The sequence below is a fragment of the Oncorhynchus keta genome, chromosome 2, assembly GCF_023373465.1.
Source record: "Oncorhynchus keta strain PuntledgeMale-10-30-2019 chromosome 2, Oket_V2, whole genome shotgun sequence".
Lineage (NCBI taxonomy): Eukaryota > Metazoa > Chordata > Actinopteri > Salmoniformes > Salmonidae > Oncorhynchus > Oncorhynchus keta.
Genome location: NC_068422.1, coordinates 23,028,681 through 23,042,677, shown reverse-complemented (window position 1 = coordinate 23,042,677; position 13,997 = coordinate 23,028,681). Strand labels below are relative to the sequence as shown.

The following is a 13,997-nucleotide window of genomic DNA, read 5'->3' as shown; positions in this document are numbered from 1 at the left end:
TGACAGGAAATTGCTTTATGTTTGTAAAGTCTGTGTTTATTGGTTGTGTCTGTGCATGCATATCCAATGTATAAGAATCACTCCCTCTCAGACTCTATTGTATACTATACGTGGGTAATACAGAGTTTTGACATTTTGAATTATTAACCTGTTTTATTAGTATTGATGGAATATCATACACTGTAAAGGGGTTGTGGTGAATTTGGCAGTAACTTACAGGCAGCTAAATTCCAACTAAACTTTGGTTTAAAAGTACATTACTGTAAAGAAACATGTTATCAATTTGTAGTGGTCATATAGTCCGTTTCTGTGACTTTGCAACACAACTGGACCTCTAAGCACTATTCTAGTGACAGTGGGTAGATTGAGGATTAAATGTTTGTGGCACCAAATAATTTAAAAATAATGAGACAAATCTACAAATAATGCAGTCCACTCGACTGGCAAATTGCCACCCAGGCAAATTCCAATTGAGGGCAAAGTCATAGTATGTTTCAAATAGTCAAGACTGAAGACAAACAAAAATATCCTCTGGATTGTATCCCTCGGGGTAATACCTGTTCTCCTAATGCTCCCCATTGATTCTCACAGAATGCCTGTCCAAATCCCCTCATCTTTGTTGTCACTAACAGCACTAAACCTTTACAACGCTGTGATAAATTTCCTTCAAGCAGCTTGTAAAACTGACCATTGTAGGCAGTAGTGAGTTAACAGACCGCAGCAACATAGTCGACATTAAAGGAATTCAACATAAGTATTAGTCAGTAAAATGAGCTCCCTGACAAGCTGCAGTGACCCCCTTAGAAAAATCCCTTCAGAGGTGAAAGGACACTTGAGTGACCCAGGCCCAACCAAAAAGCAAGGACAATAATTATTAATTGTAATCTAACCCCTCTCTCTGCCTATTCTTTAACCCCTATGAGCCATCACCACAGCAATGCGATGAACGTGTAACCTCTCTCTCTGCCTACTCTTTAACCCCTATGAGCCATCACAAATAAAATAAAATAAAATTTGATTGGTCACATACACATATTTAGCAGATGTTATTGTGAGTGTAGCAAAATGCAGCGTGATGAATGTGTAACCCCTCTCTCTGCCTACAGTTTAACCCAGATGATCCATCACCACAGCAATGTGATGAACATGCTTGTTTGTTTCCTATTTTGCCCAGTAAAAAAAGGATCAAGACCAGTTCTCTATCCCTTCCTTCTCTGCCTCCTCTACTTCCTCATTTCCTCTACCACCCCAGTGAAGGAGAGTGTGTGTAACAGGCAGCCAGTCATCCTGTCAACTGGGTTCTGCGCAGGAGGCCCTGGCTTCAGCAGCTTAACCAATCAGAGGACAGGCAGTAGGCAGGGCTTAAACCAGTCCCCATCCCAGCTCTCCTGCTGCCTGTATCTGCATTCAAGCTAAAAATTACTCCATGTAGTCTGACTTCCTGGGAACCTGGGGGAGAGTGTTGCAAGCCCCATACATGACCCATTTCTCTAGCTTTGTTTGGACTGAAACTGGGATCTTTTTTATACCTCCTCACCAGGGAGAGGGGACTACAGGGATTTCCCTTTTTTTTAGCTCTCCATTTATTCTTTCACCACATCGGTGGACAGGATGATCGCAGCACAGCTTCTGGCCTACTACTTCACAGAGTTGAAGGATGACAAAGTCAAAAAGGTGAGTGCCCTGTAGGAATGTGGCTACAGTGAGCAGAGCTGTTGTTAACTACCTTCCAAAAATAGGACAGCTTTGAGGCACAGAGCTCAGGGCCATGTGACAACAAGTGACACAATCTGAAGCCCTGTGCTTATTGACTGTCTTGAAGCTGGTAGATTCACTCTCAGGCTTACATTTCCATGTCTTGTGATAGCATGCAGCAGCATCTACAGTGCCGGTCAGGCATCTTGTTTGTAACACTGCAATGCCCTTGAAACCAGGATGTAGCCTGCCCTGAGCAGTGGGCCCTGGGTTTTTCCATGTCTGTTGCGACTGAATGTGTAGGGTGTGTTTAGCTCTAACCTTGTGAGGGGGCAGTTCAGGAGCATCTACCACTACCCGCCTCCTGAGTTAGGTTTCAGCCTTCAAATGATATTGCTCCAACCTGCTTCCTGGAGGCCCTTGCTGTAATAATTTCGCTCTATCATTGTTGAGAGAGAAAGGAATGCAAACTTTGAGAATGCACATGTTGAAAATGCTCAATACCTCCTTTCCTGGCTGTTGCAGTACTACTAGCTAGGGTGTGTTAGTGGCAAATGTGCCTAAATAACAGTTAGCATGAACATACTGTAGCTGGCAAGCCTATATCCTTGTGATAAATGTAATCAAATCAAAATCAAATCAAATTGTATTAGTCACATGTGACAAATACAACCTTATAGTGAAATGCTTACCACTGAGTAAAGGGTCTGAATATTTTATTTGTATAATTTAGCAAACATCTAAAAACCTCTTTGCTTTGTCATTATGGGGTATTGTGTGTAGATTGATGAGGGGGAAACTATATAATATGTTTTAGAATAAGGCTGTAACGTGTAAAAATGTGGAAAAAGTCAAGGGGTCTGAATACTTTCAGAATGCACTGAGCTTATATATATATATATATATATATATATATATATATATATATACATTTTTGTGTCTTTACTGTCATTAAATGTGAAGACTTGTTTTATCAAATCAATTCTCAATGTAATTATTATTACGTGATTAAACAAATAATGTCAACTTAATTAACTAGGAAGTTGGGGCACCACGGAAAATGTGATTTACAGAGCTATAATTTTCAGAATATAACTCTTCAGATATTGTAATATCTGATCGATTAGTCATTCTCACCAATGTATTATTATTACCCTGTTAGTCTCATTCCAAATGTCGTAAAATTCTTGCACAAACTCTAGCATAAATTAGGAATCAGTGATATACAAATTGGTTTATTTATTTATTTATTATCTAACTTAATAATCACAGAAATACATAACAGAAAAAACAGTAGATATTGGTTTCTAACAATGATAGAAAAGTCCCTAGTGGACTAAGCCGATATGACAGCTTGGTAGATAAAAGGAAAGGAGTGGGACTGAGAAAGAACGGAAAAGACAATATCGATTCATTACACACAGTCTATAATTATATTAATTGAAATGGTAGTCCTTTGCACATGAACGGCCGCTCATTTGAGAATAATTGCAATGTATATATATTTACGCCCGTATGTCATTGTTGGAATCCTTGAATGTCCTGTAGGTGTCACGCCCTGACCATAGTAAGCTGTTTATTCTCTGTGTTGGTTGGGGTGTGATAGTGACATGGGTGGGTCATCTAGATTAAATGTATGTCTATATGTATGCCTGATATGGTTCCCAATCAGAGGCAGCTGTTTATCGTTGTCTCTGATTGGGGGATCATATTTAGGTAGCCGTTTCCCCATTGGTATTCGTGGGATCTTGTCTACATGTAGTTTCCTGAGTGCACACTATTAGCTTCACGTTTCGTTTTGTGCTTTATTGTTTTGTTTTGGTGAGTTTCAGTTTATTAAAATATGTGGAACCCTATTCACTCTATTCTTGGTCTACTCCTTTCAACGAACGTGACAGTAGGATTCATCAGTCTCTGATTAACTTTCATTGAAGTCACAAAGTCTTTTGTGGTTGCAGAATGGATACTTCAGAGTACCTTTCAGAAAGGTTGTCGGTATTCTCGTTCTAGGTTTACGTCATTTCTAGCTGCAGACTAGTAAATTATGTCGTCTAGCCAATGCTCGATGTGGGATGGTTTTCTAGTCTTATGGTTTGTGTGGTCTTAACCAATCGAGATGTCCGGCTTACCGTGGGTCTCTTTGGCTTGAAATGTACATTTCGTCAAGGGCGGTTTTATACATTTCAGAGAAAAGGGCAGTTCTATGACACCTGATGTAATGGCTGACCTGACTGGGGCGTGGCCACTGACTAGTTAAACTTTACATTGAAGACAATTCTCTCATTTTAAAGGTTAACATCCCATTACATAATTTCACAAATAATTTAATCTTAACTCGTTAATTTTATACAATAATTAGATGCAAACCCCATAATTGAGAAATGTACGCATTCAGAGGTACAGTTATGTGTGTTTCCTGTCCTTCATCATCAAATGAAACACACTCAACTTGACTGTGCCTTAAGTATCCACGGACCACTCCCACAGTAGAAATATTGTTTAAGGAACTCCCTCTCCCGGATCCGGGAGAATTGTCATCAACTGACACTAATTAGCATAACGCAACGGACAAAAAATATTACTAGAAAATATTCATATTCATGAAATCACAAGTGAAATATATTGAAACACAGCTTAGCCTTTTGTTAATCACCCTGTCATCTCAGATTTTGAAATTATGCTTTACAGCCAAAGCAAGACAAGCATTTGTGTAAGTTTATCGATAGCCTAGCATAGCATTGTGTCTAGCTATCAGCAGGCAGCTTGGTCACGAAAATCAAAAAAGCCATCAAATTAAATCGTTTACCTTTGATGAGCTTTGGATGTTTTCACTCACGAGACTCCCAGTTAGACAGCAAATGTTCATTTTGTCCCATAAATATTATTTTTATAGCCGAAATACCTCCGTTTGTACTTTACGTTTGGTTGAGAAATCCACCGAAACTGCGGTCATGACAACGCCAAAAAATATTCCAAATTAGATCCGTAATATTGACAGAAACATGTCAAACTATTTTTTAAATCAATCCTCAAAGTGTTTTTCAAAAATCTATTCAATAATATATCAACCGGGACAGGTGGCTTCTTAGTAGGAACGAGAGAAACAATGGTCGCATTTGTCTATTACGCACAAATCACTCTGAGAGCCTCCAGCTGACCACTGACACAATGTTGTCGTTCAGGCTCATTTTTCAAAATAAAAGCCTGAAACTATGTATTGTGACACTAGATACACTAGGGAAGCCATAGAAAAAGGAATCTGGTTGATATCCCATTCACTGCTCAATAGGGACTCATAGGAACGCAGAGCTTTCTAAATAAGAGTCCCTTCCTGATTGTAAAGGGGGCACTATTTTTATTTTTGTAAAAATAACGTTCCCAAAGTAAACGGCCTATTTCACAGGACCAGATGCTAGAATATGCATATAATTGACAGCTTAGGATGGAAAACACTCTAAAGTTTCCAAAACTGTCAAAATATTGTCTGTGAGTATAAAAGAACAGATATTGCAGGCGAAACCCTGAGGAAAATCCAATCAGGAAGTGCCTCTTATTTTGAAACCGTTGTGTTCCTATTGTCCATTGAAAGGGATATCGACCAGATGCCTTTTTCTACGTATTCCCTAAGGTGTCTACAGCCTTTAGACGTCATTTCACGCCTTTATGTTGAAGAATGAGCGTAAATGACTACATTGCGTAAGTGGCCAGCTGAGGGCTCTCAGAGTGATTATTGCGTAAAAGACAGAGGTAGTCATTTTTCCTCTCACTCCTACTGAAAAGCCAATTGTCCGGGTTGATATATTATTGAATAGATATTTGAAAAACACCTTGAGGATTGATTATAAAAAATATTTGCCATGTCTCTGTCAATATTATGGATATAATTCGGAAAATGTTTCGGTGTTGTCGTGAGTGCTATTCCGGTGGATTTCTCAACATAACGTGACCAAGAGGTATTTTGGGTATAAAAATAATCTTTATGGAACAAAAGGAACATTTGCTTTCTAACTGGGAGTCTCGTGAGTGAAAACATCCGAAGATCATCAAAGGTAAACGATTCATTTGATTGCTTTTCTGATTTTCGTGACCAAGCTTCCTGCTGTTAGCTGGACATAATGCTATGCTAGGCTATCGATAAACTTACACAAACGCTTGTCTTGCTTTGGCTGTAAAGCATAATTTCAAAATCTGAGATGACAGGGTGATTAACAAAAGGCTAAGATGTGTTTCGCTATATTTCACATGTGATTTCGTGAATATTAATATTTTCTAGTAATATTTTTTGACTGCTGCGCTATGCTAATTAGTGTAGTTGATGACAATTCTCCCAGATCCGGGATGGGTAGTTCAAAGATTAACCACGTTTAGATGGCTTTAAAACCCTTTTGAAATCATCGAACAATGGTTGAGAGATGAACGATATCGTCACGCCCGAATCAATTAGTGCATGACAAGGTAAGCAGTCCTCCAGGACTGTTTCCAGGTATGGCCATTTAGATTCACGTTTAGTGGACATATTCCCCACAAAGTGGAGTGGCTTTAACAAAGCTTTTGACCTTTTTCTTCGCAACCTTTGCATCATATTCTATAGACAAAGCCTCTGGGCTTGTTTCTTGATCAGGGTGGCCATGGATTGAGTCTCGAGTGAGAGCAGGAGAAATTAAATATTTAACATCCTTAATGGTCAATCAGTTAATTCCTGCGGACCTTGTGTCCAATTCTCCGTCTAGTCCTTCTGACTTATCTTTGACCATTTTCTCAAATTCTTCTCGCTTTAGTTCTTCACGTAGTGGAACTTCCAGAGAACATTGGTCTACATTTTGATTGTTACCCTTGTGCTCTGACACTTTTTGTGGGTAGGGTGCAGGAATGAAGCGAACAGGTCAATTGTATAGGTAGTAGTTTCAATGTCGATTTAATTTACAGTTATTTAGACAGCAGAGGTTATTGGATTTGTGGTTTTGTAGCAGAAACCGTTGTTGTGCATCATCTATCAGTGCTCCAATACCAGATAATGCACCCTCTAACTGGAGTGAGTGCTCCTGGTCTGAAACCGTGTGGTCAGGGCTCTTAGCGTTGCGAGCTTTTGATGCCTCAAAAGCTGTGCTTGCAAGTTCTCTGAGTTGTAAGATAGGCAAGTCAACATTGGCTCTAGGGCCCAAGTAGGTAATGAAGGTGGGATACATGTTTGACAGAAACATTTCTTTGAATGGTAACAGCTCTTCCATTCCTGTTTCAGTGAGTAGTCCAAAGTAAGCTGAACAAAGCCTATGATAGTAAGCTTGAGGGTGTTCATTCCGAGTTTGTTTGACAGTGTTTTCCTGTGAGCTATTGTGTTTGCAAGTCGCAAACACACTGAATTCTCATTTCAAAGCTGTGGAAAGTTTAGTATAGTCGTTAAGCATGTGTTGCTGTTACACAAATGAACCTCGTCGACATTTGCTTCAACAGGTAAACTCGGTCAGAACCTGTAGCGTTCGGGTAGCCCTCCTATGTCAGCCCCTATGTCAGTCCCCTATGTCAGCTAGGAATGTCTCAGTATCGTTTGGCTGACCTGGAACGGGGTCAAAGGTGTGGAAATTCTTGACAAGTTTGTCAAGGTGTTCCACGCCAAGTGGACGAAGAAGGTTGGCTTCATCCTGTGGGAAATTGGAGCCGAAAGGCCAAGAGAAGAAGCCAAGCTTTGGTTTTATTGGCCAAGAGGCGCCATATTACTCAATGCTGAATGGCCAAGAGGAGAAGACTGAGGGACACATGAGGGAGGCAAAGCCTCTATCGTCTTCACTCCTTTGAGTGCCGGGCTCCGGTTGCTTGGTTGGGTAGTCATGCTGTAGCGCGTGATCGTTCTGGAATTCCACCAGATTAAGGGTGGTATCCTGCTGCATTGTGGATTCCACTTGAGCGCTTAGAGTACTGAATTTAGGCACGTGAGTGTATCACTGGCTCCTTTCGGTCTCAAACCTATCTGTCATGTTTTACAGATAGAGGTCTTGAGTAAGGAGCGAGAGATTCAGTGATGAGATTTCCTGCTCTTGCTTAGAAATCAATATTTCCATCTTCATCACCTGAGTTCTCTCATCATTAATTTGCTCAGCAACTTCAATGAATTCTGCTGATTTGTCCTCCAACTTAGTCATTGTGTTCATTAACTGATCATCTTTGGTCTGCAGCATTTGGAGTAGAACAGTGTTACTTTGAGTAATGTTCAACAAAACTGCATGCATGTTATCAAGTTGAGCGCTCCTGTTTGTAGATAACTCGTCAGATTGATCTAGTTTTGTGTGGACATAGTCGTATTTAGTTTTGGCTAAATGGAGTTGTTCCTGTAGAAGACGATTTTGTTCCTGTAGGAAACAATTTTTTTGAAGAGTTTGTGCTTTATTGTCGTCATAAGTTTTTGCAATTACATTTAATTGTTCAGTTTTCAAACGTAGTTCCATAGCGAGCAGAATTGTTCCCTTTTCTGCATTTGTCATCAATTTTCCAGTTCTCTCCACCTGTCCCTTTATGTCTACTGTGTCCTGCCCGTGCTTCAGCTGTGCACTGCGGTATTGGACCGAAGCCAATTATGGATGGCAAGACATCAGGGACTGGAGATAACCTTCACAAGGCCTGCGCCTGATTTTGGAGAGCATTTGTCGTGATTTCTACTGTTTTTCTGCTAATGACAAAGTTAGGGTTGGTATCACTACTTAGGTCAGAGATCAAACCTTTTATGGGTGAGGTTTCACGACTTAGCGGGGGAGTGGGAACCAGCTTGTACATTATTAGAACATTTGAAAGGAGAGAATTTGGGGTTTTGGAATATTTTGGAAGATGCAAAGACAATTTGAATCTATTTATAGATGTTAATGAACCATCAGTACTGTATCATAATGTGAGAGTTGCATGTGAATGAATTTGCAAAAGCAAATTTACTTGATTTATCAATGATTAATCATACCTGTATAGGCAACTGGGAATTAAAATGGAATTATCCTGAGAAGTTAGTTAATCTAGGTTAATATGGGAAAGTTTAAAATGCCTAATTTAATTGGAAGAACCTGAAAAGGTATTTTCGACAATTTAACTTATTAAATTGAATGAGACGATGATATCCAATCAATTGAGATTGTCTTGATTATCATACGTGTAAACAGTCGTTTGAAATGTTAGGGTACATTCATCACCAGGTTCACATGTCCCTAAGGCCGAAGCCACATGGGATTCCCACTGGAAGCGGGACTTCATTCAGTACTGGGTAGTCCTGAATGAGATTTGCAAATGCATATTTTACTGATTTAATCAATGTTAATGATAAATCAAACCTGTATAGGCTATTTGGGTATTAATCTTTAATTAACCTGAGAGCGTTGCTGTATCAAGTTTAATGTGGAAAAGTTTAAAAAGTCTCATTTGTAGAAACCCATCCATTTGGATATTATTTTAAGTGTCCATTGGAAAAAGGTAAATCTGGCAATTTTACCTTTTAGTTCAATTGAATGAGACATCGATATCCAATCAGTTGAGACAGGCTGGATATCATAAGAAACTACTTGTTAAACGTAAATAATTATTTTTAAAAGAAACGTACTGGCGATTCTTCAGCACCAGGGGGTCACGGATCGCGGAAAGCTGAAATCAAATGGAAGTACAAAGGGAGAGACTTCCGTCGGGCAAGGCAGAGGAATTACAACGTGACACAGGAAAAACAAAATGGCTGCTTTCCCTTTGTTAGCTTAGCATCTCGTGCAAGCTAATCCTGTACGTCCGGCGCCGACAGAGATGGCCGCCTCGCTTCGCGTTCCTAGGAAACTATGCAGTTTTTTGCTTTTTTTACGTGTTATTTCTTACATTAGTACCCCAGGTCATCTTAGGTTTCATTACATACAGTCGAGAAGAACTACTGAATATAAGATCAGCGTCAACTCACCATCAGTACGACCAAGAATATGTTTTTCGTGACGCGGATCCTGTGTTCTGCCTTTCAAACAGCACAGCGGAATGGATCCCATGCAGCGACCCCAAAAAATGACTCCGAAAAAGAGGGAAACGAGGCGGTCTTCTGGTCAGACTCCGGAGACGGGCACACCGTGCACCACTCCCTAGCATTCTTCTTGCCAATGTCCAGTCTCTTGACAACAAGGTTGATGAAATCCGAGCAAGGGTAGCATTCCAGAGGGACATCAGAGACTGTAACGTTCTTTGCTTCACGGAAACATGGCTCACTAGAGAGACGCTATCCGAAGCGGTGCAGCCAACGGGTTTCTCCAGGCATCGCGCCGACAGAAACAGACATCTTTCTGGTAAGAAGAGGGGCGGGGGCGTATGCCTTATGGCTAACGAGACATGGTGTGATGAAAGAAACATACAGGAACTCAAATCCTTCCGTTCACCTGATTTAGAATTCCTCACAATCAAATGTAGACCGCATTATCTACCAAGAGAATTCTCTTCGATTATAATCACAGCCGTATATATCCCCCCCCAAGCAGACACATCGATGGCTCTGAACGAACTTTATTTAACTCTTTGCAAACTGGAAACCATTTATCCGGAGGCTGCATTCATTGTTGCTGGGGATTTTAACAAGGCTAATCTGAAAACAAGACTCCCTAAATTTTATCAGCATATCAATTGCGCAACCAGGGGTGGAAAAACCTTGGATCATTGTTACTCTAACTTCAGCGACGCATATAAGGCCCTGCCCCGCCTCCCTTTCGGAAAAGCTGACCACGACTCCATTTTGTTGATCCCTGCCTACAGACAGAAACTAAAACAAGAGGCTCCCACGCTGAGGTCTGTCCAACGCTGGTCCGACCATTCTGACTCCACACTCCAAGACTGCTTCCATCACGTGGACTGAGATATGTTTCGTATTGCGTCAGATAACAATATTGACGAATACGCTGATTCGGTGTGCGAGTTCATTAGAACATGCGTTGAAGATGTCGTTCCCATAGCAACGATTAAAACATTCCCTAACCAGAAACCGTGGATTGATGGCAGCATTCGCGTGAAACTGAAAGCGCGACCCACTGCTTTTAATCAGGGCAAGGTGTCTGGTAACATGACCGAATACAAACAGTGCAGCTATTCCCTCCGCAAGGCTATCAAACAAGCTAAGCGTCAGTACAGAGACAAAGTATAATCTCAATTCAACGGCTCAGACACAAAAGGCATGTGGCAGGGTCTACAGTCAGTCACGGACTACAAGAAGAAATCCAGCCCAGTCACGGACCAGGATGTCTTGCTCCCAGGCAGACTAAATAACTTTTTTGCCCGCTTCGAGGACAATACAGTGCCACTGACACGGCCTGCAATGAAAACATGCGGTCTCTCCTTCACTGCAGCCGAGGTGAGTAAGACATTTAAACGTGTTAACGCTCGCAAGGCTGCAGGCCCAGATGGCATCCCCAGCCACGCCCTCAGAGCATGCGCAGACCAGCTGGGCGGTGTGTTTACGGACATATTCAATCAATCCCTATACCAGTCTGCTGTTCCCACATGCTTCAAGAGGGCCACCATTGTTCCTGTTCCCAAGAAAGCCAAGGTAACTGAGCTAAACGACTACCGCCCCGTAGCACTCACTTCCGTCATCATGAAGTGCATTGAGAGACTTGTCAAGGACCATATCACCTCCACCCTACCTGACACCCTGACCCACTCCAATTTGCTTACCGCCCAAATAGGTCCACAGACGATGCAATCTCAACCACACTGCACACTGCCCTAACCCACCTGGACAAGAGGAATACCTATGTGAGAATGCTGTTCATCGACTACAGCTCGGCATTCAACACCATAGTACCCTCCAAGCTCGTCATCAAGCTCGAGACCCTGGGTCTCGACCCCGCCCTGTGCAACTGGGTACTGGACTTCCTGACGGGCCGCCCCCAGGTGGTGAGGGTAGGCAACAAAATCTCCTCCCAACTGATCCTCAACACTGGGGCCCCACAAGGGTGCGTTCTGAGCCCTCTCCTGTACTCCCTGTTCACCCACGACTGCGTGGTCACGCACGCCTCCAACTCAATCATCAAGTTTGCGGACGACACAACAGTGGTATGCTTGATTACCAACAACGACGAGACGGCCTACAGGGAGGAGGTGAGGGCCCTCGGAGTGTGGTGTCAGGAAAATAACCTCACACTCAACGTCAACAAAACTAAGGAGATGATTGTGGACTTCAGGAAACAGCAGAGGGAACACCCCCCTATCCACATCGATGGAACAGTAGTGGAGAGGGTAGCAAGTTTTAAGTTCCCCGGCATACACATCACAGACAAACTGAATTGGTCCACTCACACAGACAGCATCGTGAAGAAGGCGCAGCAGCGACTCTTCAACCTCAGGAGGCTGAAGAAATTCGGCTTGTCACCAAAAGCACTCACAAACTTCTACAGATGCACAATCACTGCCTGGTACGGCAACTGCTCCGCCCTCAACCGTAAGGCTCTCCAGAGGGTAGTGAGGTCTGCACAACGCATCACCGGGGGCAAACTACCTGCCCTCCAGGACACCTACATCACCCGATGTTACAGGAAGGCCATAAAGATCATCAAGGACAACAACCACCCGAGCCACTGCCTGTTCACCCCGCTATCATCCAGAAGGCGAGGTCAGTACAGGTGCATCAAAGCTGGGACCGAGAGACTGAAAAACAGCTTCTATCTCAAGGCCATCAGAATGTTAAACAGCCACCACTAACATTGAGTGGCTGCTGCCAACACACTGACACTGACTCAACTCCAGCCACTTTAATAATGGGAATTGATGGGAAATGATGTAAATATATCACTAGCCACTTTAAACAATACTACCTTATATAATGTTACTTACCCTACATTATTCATCTCATATGCATACGTATATACTGTACTCTATATCATCGACTGCATCCTTATGTAATACATGTATCACTAGCCACTTTAACTATGCCACTTTGTTTACATACTCATCTCATATGTATATACTGTACTCGATACCATCTACTGTATCTTGCCTATGCTGCTCTTTACCATCACTCATTCATATATCCTTATGTACATATTCTTTATCCCCTTACACTGTGTATAAGACAGTAGTTTTAGAATTGTTAGTTAGATTACTTGTTGGTTATTACTGCATTGTCGGAACTAGAAGCACAAGCATTTCACTTCACTCGCATTAACATCTGCTAACCATGTGTATGTGACAAATACAATTTGATTTGATTTGATTTGTACAATTTCAAGCATAACATAGGATCCCTTTCAGCAAGGAAACGGTTTTACTTATCGGAACGCACGGTAAACAAAGAAATGTACCGTTGGTCTACTCGCGTAGAAATGCGAGAGACAGAGAGATAATTATCAGGCTCTTATTTAGCTCTTTATAAATAGTACACTGTTCTGAGATATTTACCTATCAGAAACAATTTGAATATCAAATATCATAACGTGCTAATTGTGATGGTAATTGTGATAGTAGCCATTTTGAAGTATCAGAAATAAAAATATATCAAGGTGACACACATGTGATATCATTGAAAAGCCCAGAATGTCCTCTCAAAGGTACAAAGGGACCAAACACAATGCTATGTATGGATGTATAGACCAAAAACGAATGTCCATTAGAGAGGACAAAAATGAATTGCTTGTCCTCAGCAACTCTTTTATTTATTTTATTTTTCCTTTATTTAACTCGGCAAGTCAGTTAAGAACAAATTCTTATTTTCAATGATGGCCTAGGAACAGTGGGCTAACTGCCTGTTCATTCCCCTGAACAGATGTGGAAAGACTTTAGTGAGAACAGCTCACTCTCCCAAGATTAAGGCTTAAAGGTGTGGCCTTCATCGTGATACTGGATCCAGTATGTCAAAGGACAGCTAGTAGATGTTTTGCAACTGTTAGTGTCTTTTGAGAGCCCATTGTGTTCCATCTTAAGGAGAAAGTAGATCATATCATCTTAATGTTATGAATTATGAATGAATTACTCCCTGGATTAATTTGAAGAAACTGGTTGTAAATTATCAATGATGATGATGTGTTGGTGTCTTTCAGATCGATAAGTATCTGTATGCCATGCGTTTCTCCGACGAGACGCTGATGGACATCATGAAACGATTCAGGAGGGAACTGGGGAATGGGCTGGGTCGGGACACGAACCCCACAGCAACTGTCAAGATGCTGCCCACCTTCGTCAGGTCCATTCCTGATGGATCAGGTGAGCATGTGTAACAGTATAATTTTTTTAACCCGTCCCCTCGCCCATACCCGGGCGCGAACCAGGGACCTTCTGCACACATCAACAACAGTCACCCACGAAGCATCGTTACCCATCGC

The 13,997-nt window shown here is 41.7% G+C and overlaps 1 protein-coding gene across 1 annotated transcript in view; it reads left to right on the top strand.

Moving 5' to 3' along the window:
• The first annotated feature begins 1,386 nt into the window (after positions 1–1,386).
• The window catches only part of hk1 (hexokinase 1), a 54,070-nt gene continuing 41,459 nt past the window's right edge, over positions 1,387–13,997 (top strand). The window contains exons 1-2 of the mRNA XM_035793193.2: positions 1,387–1,674; positions 13,716–13,878. Of these exons, the coding sequence (XP_035649086.1) occupies positions 1,612–1,674; positions 13,716–13,878 (226 nt within the window). The 5' untranslated portion in view covers positions 1,387–1,611. The remainder of the gene's footprint in view (positions 1,675–13,715; positions 13,879–13,997) is intronic.